Here is a 19,628-nt window from a genome sequence, read left to right on the forward strand (position 1 = left end):
TTCCAGATGGAAGCCAATTACACTGTGAAGCGACTGACTTCCAACAGGTTCACCCTCCTCTGTCATGTGGACCCACCACCCTCTTCCCCCGCGCGGTGCGCCTCCCTCTCCCGGCCCCGGAGGGGCGAGGGAAGTGCCGTCCCCTTCCGAGTCCGGGCTCTCCGGGCTGAAGTCGGTCCTTCCGCCAGCTCGCCCCTTCGCAGCCGAACTCTCCTTGGAGTTGCTGTCACTTCTCCCAACTTGAATAAATATCCCCCACAGTTCATTGCTGCTCGCACACACCGCACAGGGGAAAGCGTCGGCCATGTTGATGTCAGCGCCGCCGCCGGAGCCCGTGTGTGCCGCGCTGCCCGGACCGCCGGCAGCTGGGCCGAGGCGGGCGGGGGGCGGCGGGGCCGGAAGGAGGCCGAGGAGGAGGGGGGTGAGCGGGGGTTACCTTGATAGCGTAGGGAGGCTCCTCGAAAGTGACCAGCATGTACCTGTCTCCCCTGCTGGCCGGGTCCCGGGCTCGGAGCTGCGGCACGGGGGACAAAGCAGAGGGTGAGCCAAGAGGCGGCGCCGCCGCCGGAGCCCCCCGGCTCAGCTCGGTCCGGCCCTCCCCTCCCTCCCTGCCCGCACACACACGCACTCGCCCGCTCTCTCCCCGCGCCCCCGGCCCAGGCAGCCCCCCGCTCCCTGCCGCCCCCTCCCCTCCCCACGCAGTCACTCTCGCTCTCTCTCTCTCGCCTCTTCTCGCAAGGCAGAGCTCGGTACCTTCATGAAAGTCTCTACAGCGCCTTTGGCTATGTCCAGATAGGTGGTGCCCAGATGGGTGCGCTGGTTCATGGAGGCGGACGTGTCTATCAGGAAGAGTAAGATGGGCATAGTGCGGAGGGCCGGCGGCCGGGCGGCTACATGGACAGCGGGCAGGGGGCTGAAGGGAGAACCGTTGGGCGGGGTGGGGGGGAAAGGGGGAGAGAGAGAAGACGGGGGACGGGAGAGGAGTAAGTGGCTGTGAGTGCTGTGCACGGGGAAGGGCGCCTCCCCGCTGCCCCTCTGCCGAGGCGGGGGGGAAGGGGGGGCAGCCCTGCCTGCCCTGCCCTCCTTTGTGTGAGGGGCCTGCTCAGCCCAACACAGGCTGGTTTGTGAGGGAGAGGCGGATAGGGCTGCGCTGCTGGCTAACCTTCCCCCCACCACCACCTTCTTCCTCCTCCTCCTCCACCGCCGCCCGCCCTCCCCTCCCCCTGTTGATGTTACTCAGAAGTTTCGGGCGGAGCAGCCGTAACCCCGCCGCCCCAGCACTTTCTCGCTCTGACTGAGGCGCTTCCTCACTCGCCGCCCGTTTTTAAGGCAGCCTGGGCAGGTCGGGCCCCGCCCCTCAAGGACACGTCCCTGCCCCACGTGACCGCCTCCTAGCCCCGCCATAGGGCAACCTCTACCCGCCTCGTTAGCATATTCAAATCGGCGGGGCGGGGCGGCTTCGGCCGCCGGGGGAGCGGGCGGCGGGAGGGCGCAGGCGCAGCTGCAGGGGACGGGGGGGTGACGGGGTGGGGGGTGGCGGCCGGGCGGGGGACACGGGGCTGGGCGGGGGGCGCTGGCCCTCGGGGGGACGTTCTGCATGGGCGTTTCCCATGGACAGTCTCCATGGGCGTTCTCTATGGACACTCTCCAGGTGGCGGAAATATGGAGGGGCAGCGCGGGCGGGAGGGACGGCGGGCTCTGCCGCCGCCGCCCCCCTGGCTGGGCTGTCCGAGGGCTGCGGGCTGGCGCGTCCCGCGGGGCAGCGCCCGCTCGGGGAGGGCAGTGGCGCGGCCCCGCGGGAGTGCCGGGACGGGGCGGTGACTCCGGCGCTGGCAGTTTGTCCGCCGGGAGCGGGCGGGTGAGTCACGGGGGTGGGAAGGAAGGAGGGAAGGGGGCGGGCGCTGCCCCCGCCCCGTCTCCGGACGCCACCTCTCTCCTTGAGGCTGCGGGAAGATCTCAGGTTGCCCCCACAGCCGGTCCGTCCGGGGTGCCCTGTGCTGCGGCCAGGGTGCCCTGTGCTGCGGCCAGGTGCCAGCGCAGCCTCTGAGGCCCTGGGGGTGGCCGGGCAGCCCCGCCGGTGCCGGGGGAGCGGGGGGCTCGCTCCTCAAGGGAACTTCGGCTCCTGGCAGACACCAGATGGGCCGCCTGTCGTACCCACTGGGTTTGGGATGTAGAAAACGATCCAGTAACATTTTGGTGATGAATTTCCAGAGACATGATCTGGCCTTTCACTCGATCCTTAAAGGGAAAAAAAAAATTGGCTAGCCTTAGTTGTGACCTTTTCCCCTACATACGGGCAGGGATTAACACTAAGGTTTCTTTCGTCCACGCTAAGACACTCCAAATTTACTTCCTATAAATAATATAACTGTTGAGTGTTTCCTACCAATTAATGATGAAGATCTGTGTTCTCAGTTCTTTGGCAATTTGTTGGGCGTTGTTTTCCCAGCAATTGAGTCTGCAGTTTCTGCTCTCATAGCCTTGGAGCAGTAACTCCAGAGCCATTTCTTAGCATAATCTGTTCAGGAGATTGCTTTGTTTCCTATCCAACTGGTATTTTGGGGTTTTTTTCCTCCCGATCCAGCTGATGTGCTCCCACAGCCACTGCTCTAGAAGGTATGCAGCCACTGTGCTCCTTCCTTCTCCCAAGATAAAATTGGCAGCATTCTGGTTTGATTCATCTTGGTTTTCCAGGCAAGATTTGTGTCTTGTTAGGGAAGAGCTGGTTTGGGCTTTTTTTTTTTTTTAAGATTAATGAAAGATTCGCTTTTCTAGAAGAGAGAGGAATAGAATCACGTTTCCGTTACAAATTGGTATGCATTCTTATGCCTTCAAGCAGCTTATTTTGGCGTTCCTGTTGGTGCTGCACCTGTGACCTCTGCCAGCCCTTCTTAGACTTCGGAGTGAAATCAAGGACACTTCCTTTCAGCCAGTTCACCATTCAAGGCCATTAAGAAATCTCCAGTCTCAAGGATCCTGTGAGAGCTGGGAAGGAATCTTTGGAGTCAATGCAGACCAAAATAAAGCAACTGGATTTCTTTGGAAGTAACATCTTTTACTATGAGTATTTCTCGGTGTGGATCCTGCTGGTGGTGGCCAAGCTCATGTGCACCCACTGGCTCTTGAGCTGCTTGTATCTTTCCAGCAGTTCAGTGTTAGAGCTCTAGCACTGGTGCTGGGTCCCATGACCTGCAGCAAGGCTGTTCTGGTACAGGTTCTACTGTTTAATCCGAATTCCTGCTGTTAGAGGGTGCAAACCAACAGGTGCCACAGAGGCCACATTGCCGAGCTGCCCTGGAATCCAGCTGCTCACCAATCCCCATTAAACAGTAAAATATTTGAACTGTCCGAGAGGTTTGGTTCATAGTAATTTTCTCTCTACAGAGGCATTTTTTGGACATCTTTTTTTCCCTCAGCTCCCCACAGAAGATGGCAGGTATCTTCTGCAGCTCCTAAGGTCAGCAAGATTGGCTGCTGGTAGTGTAGTAATTGTCTCCCTAAGGTGGTGGGATTCAAGTTATTAGGTAAAGGCTGCAGTGCTGCTTTTAACAAATTAGCCCTTGGGATTAGTAACTTCATTTTGGAGTAATGTTGACTGAGTGTATGATGTTGGCCTTTGATTGGCTTCCTTTTAATCTCTAGGATAGGTACATTCTTCAGGCATGCCACCTTCTCTCCTGTTTGTATGTTGCTGATGTTTCATTGATCGTCCTTTTACATGTCAAACATCATGCATCTTCTTGTAGAGCATCTGAATGGTTCCTTCCCCAAAATGCTGGAAAAGAAGCATTTTAGAGTCCTTGCCATACCAAGAAAATGTCATAGCAAAAGGTAGTCTGGGCCATGAAGACTTTGCATAAATCCTGAAGGGTTGTTTGGAATTTTTAAGTTTTGTTGCCAGTAAATGAAGAGAGAGGAGGGGAAAAGCCATGTTAATTCATGATGGTAGAATTGGTCATAAGCCAGCATGAATTCTGCATCATCTTTGAGTGTTGTAAGCTATAGGCACGCTGTAACTTTCTCTGCCCAACACAAGAGGAAGGTGAGACCGAAGCAGCTGGCCCCACTCTACCCCTGGTCCCTCAGCCCTGGTGATTACCACCGATGGAGGAATCCTACAGACAAAACTTACACACAGTTACTATGGGATTTATACAAAGCAAACCACTGTACTGTACTTTTCTGTATATGCTTGCTTCTTTGAGGCCATTTGGAACAGCCAATCCTTACCACTCCTGTGCACCTTATATTAGATCCCTTACAGGACAGAATTAAGGCTGGGTGTATGTTTTCTGTGGTACGCATTAGTACTCTTCTGCGGGGAGCAGGGCAATTTGATTAATTTTGAGAGATTCTTTCAAAGACAGGTAATCAACCCAAGCCTTAAGTGTGCCTCAGCCTCTTGATGTCAGAGTTATAATGGCTTGTACTGCCATCGGAGTTGCATTTATAATTTACTGCAAAGGAACAAAACCCAGTGATAGTAGTTCTTATGCTCATTACTGGCAGAACTGACACAGCTGAGCAGGGACAGTGAGGCTGTCAGTGGAAACAGATGCATCTTTCTTTGGGTTTTTTCCATTTTGTTTTTGTTCGTTTGTTTGTTTTTACATTTTGACATACAAAGTTTTACCCCATGCATAGTCTAAATGAGCCAGTTCTATTTTTTCTGCTGAATCTAGATGAATTATTTCAGCACGATTCTGGCTGGAGGAATACTGTTACTGTCCTGATGATGAAAAAGATTCCGGCTACTTTCATACTTATTTGTATTTCTTGTACATGTACAAGAAAGCATGAATAGCTATGTGTGCCTAAGACTACTCATCTTCTGATCTTTAGAATGGGTGTTGTTCATTTGGAGGCAAATGAGATAGCATTGAAAATGCAAATTTGACTTTACATTTGAACGCTAAGTCAATAAACCAAAAATCAAATATAAGTGTGAAAATATACCTGAAAAAAACCCATCATATGAAAAACATTGAAGAGCATTTTTGGTATCATTTCTTGTTACTGTGTTTTTCCTTAAACAGCTTCTTCTCCAAGTCTATGTTTGTGAGACTTTTGTTGTATTATCACATAGTGTTAGCCTTATTTTGTCCTAAACTGCAGGCTTGAATGGAAGATGTTGTGCTAAAGACCTTCAAGCAGATCTGAGAAGTAAAATTTTCTAATTGGCTTTCTCCTTCTCAGTATAGAGTATTTCCAGATCTTAGTCAGTCGAGGTTTTAATGACACAGGTAAATTTGTCAGAGCTTCCTTCAGAATACAATTCTGTAGCCTTTTAGATTGTCATTATTAAACTTTTTTCCCCTGTTTAATGGTCTTATATTTTCCTTCTCATAATTTTATATTACTGTATATCATTAAAATATATATCTTTATACAGCATTCCAAGTTTCAGTTTATCTTTTAATACTTGTGTCTTTTTTAGTCTTCCTTTAGCCAAGTCCTGTGCATTCAACTTACTTGCTTTTTTTCTATAAATAAAATTTTATTTGTCACTTGTCTTGCATATATGGCAGCTTATATTGTTGCGGGGTTTTGTTGTTGTCCTGGTTGGGTTTTTTACTAGTTTCAGTTCGGCGGGTTTTGACCCAGTTTTTTTTTCCTCTTCCTGAAATTGTTACCAAAGGGAAAGTGATTTAATCTTATAATTCAGGCAGCCTAGGGAAACATATAAAACTCATCCTAGACTGAGAAATTACTGAGAAGGCTGGGATCAGATAAGATGTAACCCCAAAATTTTTTTCAGAAAAGTGGCCTTAAGATAACTGGATTCAGCTTTTTATGTATATTCTAGGACTTGAACTGAAGATGCCTATTTTTCCAAAATTTGCAGAGGCAGCTACCTTCCTTTGAAACTGTTCAGCACCTTTTAGAAGCCTGTACTTTGGCTTCCCTAGCACCAGAACACAGTGAAATTACATCCCTCTGCAGAATGATGACATCTAAAAGAAGTGGCATTCTGGCTTCTCTTCGCCCATCTTCAAAGACTATCTCTTTTCCCTTGTCCATCCGTTGGGAAGCCCAGAGGATAGCCTTTGAAGCTTCCTAGGGATTTTTGTATTCCCCACCACCCCTCCAGTCATCCAAATCCCTTGCTGTTTCCTGGCTTGGGATTTGGAACTGCAGTGAACAGCAGTGTACTGTCCAGGGGAAGAATAGTTAATGTGAAAATGCAAGGTGCATTGATATAATTTGTTTTCTAACTGGGCAAACTGAACAAGGAGACTAAGTTCATAAGTATTTATGAAATACTCTGGTACTTTCAAAGTAAGTTATGGAAGTGCACAGTAAGGTTATTTCAGAGGAAAATTTGATCTCTTCGAGGACCACCTGTCCTGTGAAAGCAGAATTCAGTCCATTAATGATGGAGAGGTTGCAAGGCACCTGAATAGAAGACAAGGAGGCTTTTGTCATTAAATAAATAGTATGTTTGATACACGCTTTTCCTTTACTTTTACTGGTCTTAGATTGAAAGGTCTTCTGGACTATGAACTGTCTTCACATGCATTTAAACAGGGTTTAGCAGAGCAGGTCCTCTCCTATTTGGTACTGTGGGAAAATATTAAATCTAACATGGCGAAAGCTACTTAAAACAAACTTTTCAAAATTACAGTTCCAATAAGGGGGTACATATGAGAATTCAAATAGATGTACAGTTCTTATTTATCCTTCCTGATGTGTTACATTGCTCCTTGCACTTGAGTTAGGATTCTGGTCAAGAATAAAAACCCGTCTCAGCTCCGGGCCTTTAAGTTTATCCTGTCTCTTGAGGATCTCAGCTGTTGTGTCAAGACCCAAAGGGAGCAGAAAACACTCTCTAGCATGCAAAAGCTATTTTATCTGCTTTTCCGTTTTTCCTTCCCATCCTCCCCTTCCTCCACTTCGTTCTTTCCTCTTATTTTCCATCCTTGAGATGCTGGTAGCAGCAGGCAGCAGCAGTCCATTTGATTACTGGTAACACCAGAGTACCCAGGGTAATCTGGGTACAGACTTCACAGCTTCCCGCCAGCCACCTCCCGGCCTTGAACACAGGAGGAGTCTTCTGCATTCACTAAAACAACAAGTCTGAAGAGACCTTTGCTTGTTATGCCAGGGGGAAAAAATAAATCCTCTCTTGCTAGGATGGCCAGACATATCATTATGTCTACCGGAAGGTTTGAGAGCCACCATGTGTAGCAGACTGCCCTGGCTTTGCTTAGCTCTCTTCTTGTAGCCCTGGTTAAAAGCTCCTGCGAATGTGGTAAGGGGTGAATGCATCCTCCACACAAATACCTGTAACAATGTTGCCATGCAGGCTTTCCTCAGGGTGACAGGAATTTTTAGACTCTTCCCCCGCAACACCACTTTTAAACGATCATTCCAATGGTTGTTACATCCCTCACAGGGAAGCTTTCCTGGGGCATTGCTGCTCTGCTTGTACCTGCTGACCTGAGCAATCCCCTCCCTGTCACTGTTCCAGCGATTGCTGTTGTTCATTCCTCCAAGCATTCCTTCTTGCCTTCACTACCAAGTTTCATTAGCCCTGGAAATCATATCCTTCCCGAAGTGCTGGACCCTCCCGCGCATTTCATAGCTTAGCAACGTAACTCCATTACCATGGATCCCAGGCACAAGCATGCAGAATTTATCTAACTAATCAAGCAGCTAAGGGACACCAATTTCAGCTACAGTCAGCTTGGATTATAAAGCACTTGCAGTTAAAAGATAGCCTACGAGCACTTCCCAGAGAGGCAAAGCAATGAGGTAGTCTGTTTTGGTGCTTGGGGTTTTTTTTTAATGGCAAATGTAATGCGTATAGTCTTGGTAAACAAGAAGACAGAATTATTCATTCATCCCTAAGTTGCTTCCCACTGAGGTATCACACCTGTGTGTGGTATTTGAAAGCTGGGAGTTCTTTGTTTAAAATATTGCCACGCTGTAGAAGTTCATTATCATTATGTCATTAATGTCATTAAATGTCATTATTATACCTTGCCATCTTTTGCCCAAAATCAAACTGCGCTCTAAAAGAAAGATGCACTCAGTTGCTCCCTGCAAAGCAGCTGGAATGACTGATGTTGAATGGAATACAGACCAGTTGGTCCATCTTTTTCCACTTAGCAGTTAATAAAAACTTACCAAATCTCAGCTAGTAGCTGATCGGAAACCTCTACAAAAGCCATCTATAAAGCACAGACATAAGTCTTCTAGAATAAAATAAACCTGATAAAGCCTCTTTCATCCAGGGAAGAAATCTGTTCTTCTGTATTCCATGACTTCAAGCACCTATGGCAAGGTGCTTGGGACTGTTTCCTGAATATATTATTCAAAAGATGCGGTTAAAAATTAAGTGAAAGGATTTTTTTTCCCACTTTTATGTACACACTGAAACCTTGATATAAGGCCTAGTTGTCATAGAAAACTTGAATGGGTGCCACAGTGGGAAAATCTGTCTTGCACCAATTTGCAGAGAAATAGTGTCTTGTTTTAGAAATACTTCAAATGGGAAGGAAGGACAACTAAAACACAGCTTTGAAAGTCACAAAAGGATAATTCTTACTGAGCTGAGATCACAAAAGCATTTCTCATTAGGAAAATTTTAGAATTGACTTGAGACCAGCTTATAACAAACCCTGAATTACAAGCGTAACCTTTTTTCATAACAACAGTCTTCACCAACCAGTTCTGGTTTGGTCCGTGCTGAGTTCTTTTGTTGTTGGAGATGGCTGTCAATTTCCTGATGTTGCAATCAGAAAGCCTTGAATGTTTCAGGATCAGTTCTAATATTTTCCTGTTGGTAAGCCATTTTTAAGGCAACATACCATTTATGGTTATTTTCCAAACGTGGGTCCAAAGCAAAAACTCCAAGAAATCCTATCCCATAATTCAGGTTGACACTAAGTGTATGCTTTTCCAGGTTTGGCAGAGTGTGTGTGTACACTGGTTGTATGATAAATGTAACATTTGCTCTGAGTTTATTCTGTTCTTTCCCTCCTTTAAAATATTTCTATTTTCTATTATTCTTTTTTCCTAGGACCTTGGCCCTGTGTGCATTCCTGTTGACTGGTTTAGGTGAGTTCTGAATACAGCTAAGAGTGATTTATATAATGGAGGTCTCAAAGGAAGATAAAATTTAACAATCCAAAGGAGACAACCCTCCCAGGCTTTTAACTATTATATCCGTTCCATTACCTTTCAAGGTATTGCAGGGGTTTTTAAATGTATTTTATTTTCTTTGATCAAATCTTATTTTTCTTCATGTCTTCCATTCCAGGTCCTCTTTATCTTCCCTTTCAGAAGAAGTTACAATATGTTTTTCTTGACATTTCTACTTAGTTATTCAGTATGGCTTTCCTCAGCTGTCCAAGGGAAAAAAGCCAAAACAACTCATTTGCCCTGACAAGTGTTTTCACTCTTCATGTTTTCAATGATTGGTTGTGCTGTGTGCTGGACTTCTGTAGCAGCTAATAAGTAACTCCTGATGCCAGACTAACTCCTGATTCCAAAGGTTGACAGATATCATTTGAGCTCTCATTTCATAAGTAAATGGCAGCCCTTTAACCCAATTATAGTCCAGTGCAGCATAATTGGACTCAATTGTGATCCTCTACCAACTGGCTACTACAGTTAACTTATGGGAAATGGGACAGTATTCCTTTTTCAAGGGGAATGAGATTGTGTTATGCTTTATATTATACATTGTTTAGAATGTTCTAGCTTGTTTCCAACATAGCACAAATTTTCCCATTTCTGCATCTGCTTATTGTTTCCTAATTCCCGTTTTATTATACTGAAATTTATTACTTGTGTGCTAACATGTTTTACCAGTAGTTTTCACTGAGACATTTGAAGTTTACTTTTGTCACAGTATCCCTCTAATTATTACAGCCAATTTTGCTATAATGTCAATTACTTTGTGGAGTATGTAACTGTAATTGTGACCATTGTCTAAATCTGCTCCTTATTCTACTGCTAGCAATCCAGCAGGCCACTTCCACTAGCACCAAACTTTCCTGTAATTCTGACACTGTAGTGAATTCCTTCCCAACTGGCAATAAGAAGGTCTTACACAGCTCTTTCTCTGCTTGAATTCTCTGGTTTCTGGATTGTGAAATTATCCTCTGCATAATTCAAGAACCATTTCATGATCTATGTTTGGCAGAATTTGTTACCCAACAGATGTCCGGACAGTTAATGACCTCTGTAAGTACAGCCCTGTGATTTCTTGCTACTGATGGTCCAAGAATTTTAAATCTATTCTACTACAAGTCGGCACTAGGGCAGCGTGTCACCTCTTATTAAATAACAAAAGCATAAAATGTGTATAAATTTTCCTTTCAGAATTGTTAGGCTTGGTCAGAAGTGGTATTTTCCCCTCATTTTCTTTTGAATCTTTATGTTCATGAATGTGTGCATGCAATGCACACATGCACATAGCTCCATATTTTTCCTTAGCCAAAAACAAAGGACGTGAATAAAACCCTGTGAAATTAATCAAAATATAGTTTCAAAGAAAAAGTACTTCCATTAATACAAGTCAGAACTGACATTGCCAGTGCTCAAGTTGGGGAAAGGGTAGATGTCTAAAAAAGTCCATGGTAACAAAGCCTCTTTGACTGTCACTTTTGCACATATGGCAAATATAGTCTTACAAGAGGATTGAAGCCACTGGAGTCATGTGTTCACAGTATGAAATCATGCTGCAGCTGCACAGCCTTTCCCTCTTTCCTCCTCTCCATTCAGATCAGGCTCCAGCCCATCCCTGCATAGGAAAGTTGTCCTAGTTTCTCTTCTTTTTTTTCTCTCTCTTTTCGGTTATCAGCACCTGTGAGAGGAAAATTGTCAGGCAGGATTGTATCAAAGAGTAGGTAAGAGAGTCCCTAACACCTGGCTCTCATCTCCCAGAGGAGGGAGTCAAGGAGTTGAATGCTGATTGATATAGGTCCAGTCAGACATCCCTATGGAGATATTCTGCCAGCCAGGTGCTGAAATCCCTAGAATATAAATCTGCACAGTGAAGTGCTTGAGAGGATGGCTTGTACTTCACTGTGTACCACTGTGAAGGAGAGAAATTGGGCTGCCTGCTCCTCTAGCAATCAGGGTCCTGGCAGCTGCCTGGGACCCTCACCATGTAGCTCCTGAAATGCCAAAAAGTTTGTTACATGTTCTTGGTACCTGCTCCCAGGATCGCTGGGGCCAAACTGATGGATTGGAAGGTACCAAAACCCTGGAGAAAGACTCATCAGCTGGATCTACACTGGTAAGGTGCAGAGGCCAGTGCTCTTGCACTGCTATGCAGAGCACTTAAAATTGAAGTATAAGCAGATTACTTGGCAGTTCTGGCATGCAGCTCTTAGTTTCTCAGATTGTATGTGGACATGGCTTGGAGGACAGCATGGAGCAGGGGTCATTTCCCCAAAAGTGATTTTACATCATCACTTTTGAATGAAGAAGAAAATGTAGTTCTGTGATACAAGCTGGGACGCACTGTTTGGCCTCAGAATACAAAGAATGATCTCTGGTCTGTTTTATGAGCTAATAGCTGGAGCAGGTACCAGAATTTCTTGCTACAGTTTTGGCCTTGGTCTCTGTAGCTTTAGTGAAAAGTTTCTTTTTCAGTTTGGTTTTTTGAGGGTTGTTTGTTTGTTTGTTTGTTTTAATGTGTTTAGGAATGTGCATACATGCATACCTACACTTGTGACTTTTCAGATTTCCAACACTTATTCATTACAATTTGAGGGTCTTTACATGTTCTTTACCTGTCCTTTCTCTAGTGTTTTCACACTTGAACACTTTGGGACATGTGGCCAATTCTTAGTGTTTCGTGTCATAGTTCACTGAAAATTAACTATTGCCCAAGTCCCCTCCTATTACTGAGAACTGAACTAACATAGCAGACAAGTTCTTTTGACTTCAAGAGCATCACTTGGCCTGTTATGGAGTCTTTTGAGCACCTTTTTCTTATGACACTGATACCTGATTTAGAGCTTCTGTGTGAATATTGTCCTATGCTCATATTAAGCATACAATACAGAGGCTATTCTGGGCCTAGTTAGCCTGAACTTTGGGGGCTAATGAAAACAACTAAGAATGTAACTTGGTTTTTTTTTCCTCTCACCAGTCAGTATAAGATGGACTGATTCAGGGGCTTTCTTTGTTTTCCCATTTGGAGTTTCCTCATCCACTTTCAGAGGTACAAGATGTACATATGTCAGTTCCTTAGTCTTCGCAGAGAATTTCTACTATCTTGTCAGATCATATTTTTATACAAGGAGGTCACTGAGCTACAGATGAGGACATCACTGAATAATTGGTTTTGCCCTTGAAACCCATGTACATTTTATATTTTACAATAAAGAGTATTTCTCACACTTCCATGAATTTTCTCATTTGGTGGATGTCCTACAGTGGGCCAGTGCTTTCACACCCACTCTAGTCACAAAGGATGTCTCCTTACAGCAGCTAAACCTGACTCAGATATGGTTCTCTCTTCAGAATCAAAGGGCACTGTGTAAATTGTGATGATAGACATATGGGCCTACTACTGTGCAAGATGTTCAAAGCAATCAGATGTTCTGGCTGTAATCTATCTAGAAAAAAAATGATGCTTATCAGGAGTGGCCATGAAGTAATCAGAGAACCAAATGCTCCACAACACCATTCGTGATAGTGCCCATCTAAATGTGGCATTATGTGCTAACATGCTGAGGAACCTCATCCTGCTGTGATGGCCAGAATCAGTGACTTACCTGCTAAAGTGAAGGCAATACATAATATTTGCACAAAATAAGACATGCAAAAGTTTGATTAGACAATCTGGGATTCTCTCTTAATTCCTCAAATAGCCCTGTGATACTGAGTCATAAGTCCCTGCATACACTGAAGCTTCTGCAATTTTGCTCTCAAGCTGCTTCTTGGGACTTCTTTGCAGAAATCATTTTCCACAGAAAGGATGAGTTCAGCCACCCTGCTTCAGGAACAACAAGCTTTTAAAGCAATCTTTTGTCACAGGTTTTAGTTGTCAAAAATTGGCAGCTTTAGTGAGGGTCTACCTATTTTTTTAGAGAGTCAGATGCTTCATTTATACAATATGGAGCTTTCCATGTAATTGCAGTAAGAGCTAATCTATAAAAATCTCCAAAAATTTTCTGTTGAAAAATGTGTATTAAAATGATGCTAGAGCATTGTTAGCAGTAGCACTGCTAGGATCTTTTTGGCCATAAGTTGCATCAGACCTTTTATTTTTTAAATATTCCTGCATTCTTTCTTCAAAGGTGCTTTCAGTATTAACAAGAAATGAACCATGGTTTGTATTTTAATGGTAGTTTTCTTATTTGATTTTTCTCATTCTGGACTCAGATCACAGAATCACAGAACGGTTCAGGTTGAAAGGGATCTTAGAGATCATGTAGTTCCAACCCACCTGTCATGGGCAGGGAACCTTCCACTAGACCATGTTGCTCAGAGCCCCATCAACCTGACTTTGAACACTTTCAAGGATGGGGCATTCACAACTTTTCTGGGCCACCTATGTTAGTGTCTCACCATCCTCCTTGTAACAAAAGTTTCTTCTTATGCCAAATCTAAACCTACCTTCCTTCAGTTTAAAACCCTTGCCACTTGTCACTACAGGCCTCAGTACAAAGTCTCTCCCTGTCTTCCTTATAGGCTGCCTTTATATATTGAAAGACCATAAGTAAGGTTTCCCTGGTGCCTTCTCTTCTCCAGGCTGAACAACCCTAATTCTCTCAGCCTTTCCTCATAGGAGAGGTGTTCCAGCCCTCTGACCATTTTTGTGGTTCTCCTCTGAACCTGCTTTAACAGTCCGTATCCTTCTTATGTTAGGGACCCCAGAGCTGTTGAACCCCACAGTACTCCAGGTGGGGTTTCACCAGACTAGAGGGGCAGAATCACCTCCCTTGACCTGCTGGCCATGCTGCAGCCCAGGACATGATTTCATGCAGCCCAGGGTATGATTGGCTTTCTGGGTTGCAAGTGCACATTGCTGGGTCATACCCAATTTTTCATCTACCAGTATCCCCAAGACCATCTCTGCAGGGCTGCTCCTAATCCATTCATCGCCTGACTTGTATTGATATGGAGAATTGCACTGATCCAGGTGCAGGACCTTGCACTTGGCCTTGTTGAACTTCATGTGGTTTCAGATGGCTGAAAGCATTTTGCCAACCTAACAACATCCACCGTAGGCCCATGTGTAGTAAAGGTGAGAAAATTTAAAAAAAAAAAAGCTAAAAGACAAAAGTATAAAAGTTATTGTAAGAAAAAGTTCCTTGATATTCCCTGGATATTTTCTTAATTGCACACTTTAGTTGAAAGAAAAGGGAATACTTCAAAGCTTTCATATAGTTTATGAATTATGTAAGAGAAATTTATTTACCTTTCAAGCAGGTTACATAGGTGATTTTAATGCATTTTCCAGATACAAAAATGTGTTTACTGATGATACTTCACGATTCTTCAATATCATAGAGGGAAGGAAGATTTAGGGAAGAAAAAAACAAGTTCTGAAGTCCTGAGGCCTAGAAAAATGCAAGAATAATGAGCTTAGAAGAATTAGTGGTCAGAAAGTTCCACCAAAAAGACAGTGAATTAAATTACAGAGTTTTTTTTACAGCAAGTTGGGAGCCCAGAATGTGAGTAATACTATAGCAGGATCAATGAGGACAAAGGAAACAGCAATAAGACTGCATACAATGCCAGAATTGCTTATGGGGCAAAATGTATGAGCCAGAAGTTCTCATTTGCAGCCCACACACTGACACAGCATCCCTTTTTTTGTTCTCACATGTTCACAGTCAGTTACAAAGCCAACAGCACTTGCATGGCAGCTAAAAATGAGTGTATATCTTCTTGATAAGTTGCTACACAGTAATACTGCCATGCATATTTTTTAATGCTAATCTTTTTGTCCATAACTTTGACCCAGAGCAGATCCAAGCTCTGTTTATGATAGATCCTCTTTTCTGGATCCCTGCATAAATTGAAACTAAGGAAAAGTAGAAAAAACCTGTCACAATTAGCATGCAGGGCAGTATAATATTTATTGTGCGACTGATAAATACCTGGAGCAAAATAAGGAGCAGTGATTAAATTTGAGTGTGCATTTTTGTAACAAGTTTCATATTTTTAAGCAAGAACATTTTGGTACTCCATGAAGATGCCTTTCTATATAAAGAGCTCATTTATATTTGTTTCCCACATGCTTCCAAAATGATGTAGCATCTGAAACTAAAAATATTTTTCAGTTATTATCTTATGAAGGCTGTCACTGATGACAAAACAGGAGAAGGAGAGAATTTTAAGCATGAATTTTTGCAGTTCCATAGAAGTACAGATGTAGAAGAAACTGTAAATCCCATATATTGTAAAGCGGGAAAACATTTAGTTTACAAACAAGCAGAGAAGAAAAGCATAAGAGTAAAACACTACTGTATTCAATGGCTATTGAGAGGCAGCTCTACTTGTTGCCAAGTGGTTTTACCTTTTTTATGTGGCTATCTTTTTTGTACATAAGTTTTTTGGTTTTACATGGGTGATTGAGGAAGAGGCCTCAGAAGCTGAAATCTGGCTTGCTGTCAACAGAGCAATTTTAAATTTAAGCACTGAATCAGTCAAAGTGCAGTTTTGCTCCCACAGTAGTTCCCTTCTTGCAGAGTGGGAGCAACTAGAATCAGATTACTTAATGGCTCCAAAGGGCATATGTTGAATAGTTCAGGCCTAAAAATGAATCACCATAAACCAGTTTTTCTTTATTAAAGGCCTGGTTTGGGGACTTTAAATATTACTCTCATTATTGTTGAGCACTTTGTAAAAGGGCTGTTTTATATAGCATCCACAAAGAGGCCAAACTGTTTATTAAATTGCCCTACACGTACTCAGTGGCCCCAGTGCTTGCCAGTTTTAGCTGAAAGGTATGAGGCATGTCACTTATGTTTCCAGATCATGTAATGATCATAATTTTGCAGAAAAGTACAGAACAGAACATATTGCTCGACCTTTTGGTCAAGGGATTTCACATCCTCTTGTAATAACAGTAACAACTTCGCAGACAGGAGTATCTAAACACCAGGCTGAGAGCACAGCTGGGGACCCTTCAGATCCCTCCTCTCTGGTCCAACCCTTCCATCTGCTGGTTGGGATTCTCTCCTGCTTGTTTGAACTGTCACAGATGTGATTACACAGATGTGGTTTTTTGAAACAAATTTAGTTTGTAAAACTTAGAAGAATCTCACTCTGATATACCAAAATAAATAAAGACATAAAAACCCAATCCCAAACCCAACCAACCAAACAGAAGATGGAGCCAGAGAGCAGTTTTTAAAGCAAATTGCCAAAGATGAATTCGGTTTGCTCCAACTCCTAAACTCCAAACAAGACTGCAGATGAGAAATTGGAGAAAGTCTTCCAAGGCTCTGGTGCATGGAAGGAGGCTCTGCTGCGTGTGAATGCATCAGTCCAAACCAGCACAGCTTCCTTCCTGAGGTGGTCTGTCCTCACCCCGCACATGAATACATAGGGCACTATTACTGCTCTTAGGCAGGTAGCCTAATTCTGCTCTATCCAAATCAAAAGAGTGAAAGTCAACCTGCATCAAGGATATAAAGGCCAAAACTAACAGACATTTCATTTACCACGGTGTCATGCCAAAATGTAGAGTAAAAGAAATGACACTAAGAAACGAAGATGAGGTAATATTAATTCATTTTGCATTTTTCAGCTTGTTTTTCACTCTGTGTTACTGATGAATATACTTTTCCAAGAATGTTCAGATAATCCAAGCATACCTAGTAGCCACACTTCTTACTGATTCAGAATTTATGTTAACAAGAAAAAGATCCTTTAGATGGTGTTGTCATATAAATTTTCTTCCATGTAAGTTTTGCAATTTCCTGCAAAAAGCAAATACCAGAGGAGCATCTAATAATTCTCAATCCTACGATTTTTTTTAATCCAGAAAAAGAACTGAATAAGATTGCTTTTCTTGGCTTCAAATTCAGTTACTAAGTTGTCTTGCTTTCAGTCCTAGCAATATTTTTAATCCATGCAATCTGACCTGAAAGCTATGACTGATAATTAAAAAATATCTTCTAGGAAGTATTTATAAGATTTATTTCCTTAATTTTTTCCCTTTACACAGGGAAACACTTTTCTACACTACCCTAATTTTGCTTCTGTAGATACTCATTAAACTTGATGTCTACAGCAATTCTAACTTTGTCTGAATTGTCATGCAAGACGTGATTAGCTGCTTTTTAAAACAAATGTAGTTTGAAAAACTTCTAACTAAAGTATTTTTGTCCATTAGTTTTTGTCATTATAGGAAAACTGTTTTTTAAAAGTTTTTGATAGTATTGTGTGTGACAGTGGTAGGTCTAGTCTTATTGGTAATTTCAATGCCTTTCCCACCATCACAACAACACCCTTTTAGCCTGTCAGGTAAAATGGAGGATGAAGCTTCAGGTTCTCACTTTGAAATCTTTCTATTTCTTCTTTGCTTCCCTCCTCTCACCAGGTTTCCATCCATTACTTTTTCTTCCCTCAGTCATAATAAAATTGCTTCTGTGTGCAATAATTTCCCAACAATATTTCCCCATCTCATCAGGGAGAGTAGAGCAGTGACCTCAAGTTTGCACACCTGGTAAAATCATGGACTAGACCTCAGGACACCTTTCTATTATTCAAGTACTTTCCTGGTTTTGCAGAGGAAATCACCATTACAGACAAGCTTTAAAAAATGCCCTTAAGAATTTTATCTTGAATGGCTGCTGGATCCTCACTTGCATTGTGTTGTCCTTTTTTTTTTTTTCCTTCCCCTCTCCCTAAAAGGTAACTTATTTCTGAAGATCAAACACTTACATGAAGCATATATTTGATTTCAGCGTATTATTATTTGACTTTGGTCCAAAATGCATGCCCACCTATCAGTGTTTTCCTCCAAAGGTCTTAAACCTTGAAGGACTAGTTGGACCTGAAATTGTTTAAGAACATAGGAAAGATAAGGTTAATAGGGAAATGTGATGTTTCAATAGGCAATTGAAGAAGATCCAGCTGATTTGGGGGATATATAGGACCTAGTTCCAATCCTGTGACCCACAGCTTTGCCTATCAAGACATTTGTTTTCTCAACTACTTTCTTCCTTAAAAGTGTGTTTGGAAAAAAGTATTCTGGGTCTCCCAAGAGCCTGTAGCCTGTTGTCTCCAACATATGCTCAGCCCCTTATTATCTATCAGTGATGCACAGTGCTTAATCTCAAATCCAACTGCAAAGTCAGCAGACCTTGCCAGACTTCAGTTGTAAAAGACAATTTTAGGTACATGTCCATTCTGAAGACTATCAAGCATGTCATAATCTTCAAAGAATATCTCACTCCTCACTAAGTAGTGCAACAAGCATTTTTATCTGTAGGTCTAGCCTAGGACTGCAGGATCATCCATACCAGTAAGAAGGTGGGGTCTTTGCCTCTTTAGTAGTAGTTCCCATCTAAGAATTATGAGAAAGAGATGTTATCTAATCCGATCACACATCCTTAGGGAAACAGTTTGAGACTGCCGATTCATTTCCTATAAGATGTTACATAAGCCTTTGGCTGTTGCTGACCAGACCTTTCCCTCTACACTTATGAACATCTCATAGTTTAGTTGAGAAAGCTTAAATGTCTTGCTGTGGTCCTGCAGATACTGCTTTTTTAGTATAACAGAGATTACTAAATATCTTGAAATTTTAGTTTTTGTCCCAAGCACTTAATAATATCTTTCCTCTGTTGCCTACATCTACTACATAGGCAACATGAGTGTGAGTGGGCAATCAGGATTTGTTCTATAGTTGATGCTGCTGCATGTTACTCCTGCAGATAAATTAAACCCCTGATCGTGGATATTTTCATACCTGATATTTTTCATGGAGAACTGCTGCTCATTGGCTTAGTGTGGGTAAATTTAGAGTTACAGCTGAAATAACACTTTCCAATCTGCTGACAACTTCTGCGATGTAGGACAACACGTTCAGACATTGAGCATGATTTTCCATAATCTTTCGAGACAGATTATGAAAGTTTGGCATAAGCCTCGGGAGGAAGTTGCCTTTTCACTGGCTTTAGAACAGAGCTCTGGGCAAATTATCTCACTTTCTTAGACCTCAATGAACCTGTCCGGAAAAGAGAGTGAAGAGTAGCCTCTTGATGAAAATGAGCTGCTGGAAGTCAGTTTCGTTTCCCTTAGGAATAAGCTGTCTGAAGGTGAATTTCTGATGCCGTCGCGTTGCAGCCCTCCTGCCGGCCCTGCCTTCCTGCGCCCCTGTCTAACATAGCAGTAGAAATCTCGTATTTACCTTCAGTTCCAAGAAAAACTCAGATAGAAAAATGTAAACAGAGGGAAGCAGACGCCCCTCTGTTTAATCTTTACGCCCCTTTTTTTCGCCAAGCGGCCACCGCAGTGCGGCCGCGGGACGGACCGCTCGGCAGCAGCACCGTGCCGACAGATGATACCCGGGCATTGCTCGGGAGCGGGACTCGCTCGCCGGGCTGCCCCCAGAGGACAGCCCGCAGCCTGGGAGGGTGGCCATGGCAGGAGATGTGTGGTTGAACCCCCGCCCAACCGAAGGATTCCCCTCGTGAAGG

The 19,628-nt window shown here is 43.4% G+C and overlaps 2 protein-coding genes and 1 long non-coding RNA gene across 5 annotated transcripts in view; 1 reads left to right on the plus strand and 2 right to left on the minus strand.

The window, feature by feature from the left end:
- The window catches only part of INTS6 (integrator complex subunit 6), a 42,299-nt gene extending 40,985 nt beyond the window's left edge, over positions 1–1,314 (minus strand). For 2 of the 3 annotated variants that reach the window (XM_064645737.1, XM_064645735.1), the window contains exons 1-2: positions 754–1,192; positions 437–514 (exon numbers count right to left, since the gene is read on the minus strand). In XM_064645737.1, coding sequence (XP_064501807.1) covers positions 437–514; positions 754–864 — 189 coding nt within the window. In that variant the 5' untranslated portion in view covers positions 865–1,192. Of the gene's footprint in view, positions 1–436; positions 515–753; positions 1,193–1,236 lie in introns of those variants that run through there. The other variant, XM_064645736.1, reaches the window with a different exon arrangement.
- Positions 1,315–1,601: 287 nt separating this feature from the next.
- The window catches only part of WDFY2 (WD repeat and FYVE domain containing 2), an 85,196-nt gene continuing 67,169 nt past the window's right edge, over positions 1,602–19,628 (plus strand). Inside the window, exons 1-2 of the mRNA XM_064645777.1 lie at positions 1,602–1,858; positions 9,026–9,063. Of these exons, the coding sequence (XP_064501847.1) occupies positions 1,637–1,858; positions 9,026–9,063 (260 nt within the window). The 5' untranslated portion in view covers positions 1,602–1,636. The remainder of the gene's footprint in view (positions 1,859–9,025; positions 9,064–19,628) is intronic.
- On the minus strand, positions 7,733–19,556 carry LOC135409798 (uncharacterized). Its single transcript, XR_010428364.1, has 3 exons — positions 19,340–19,556; positions 14,390–14,531; positions 7,733–10,816 (listed from the first exon to the last, which is right to left on the minus strand). It is a non-coding gene; the product is annotated as an uncharacterized LOC135409798 (long non-coding RNA).

This window comes from Pseudopipra pipra, chromosome 2 (genome assembly GCF_036250125.1).
Source record: "Pseudopipra pipra isolate bDixPip1 chromosome 2, bDixPip1.hap1, whole genome shotgun sequence".
In the NCBI taxonomy this organism is placed as follows: Eukaryota; Metazoa; Chordata; class Aves; order Passeriformes; family Pipridae; genus Pseudopipra; species Pseudopipra pipra.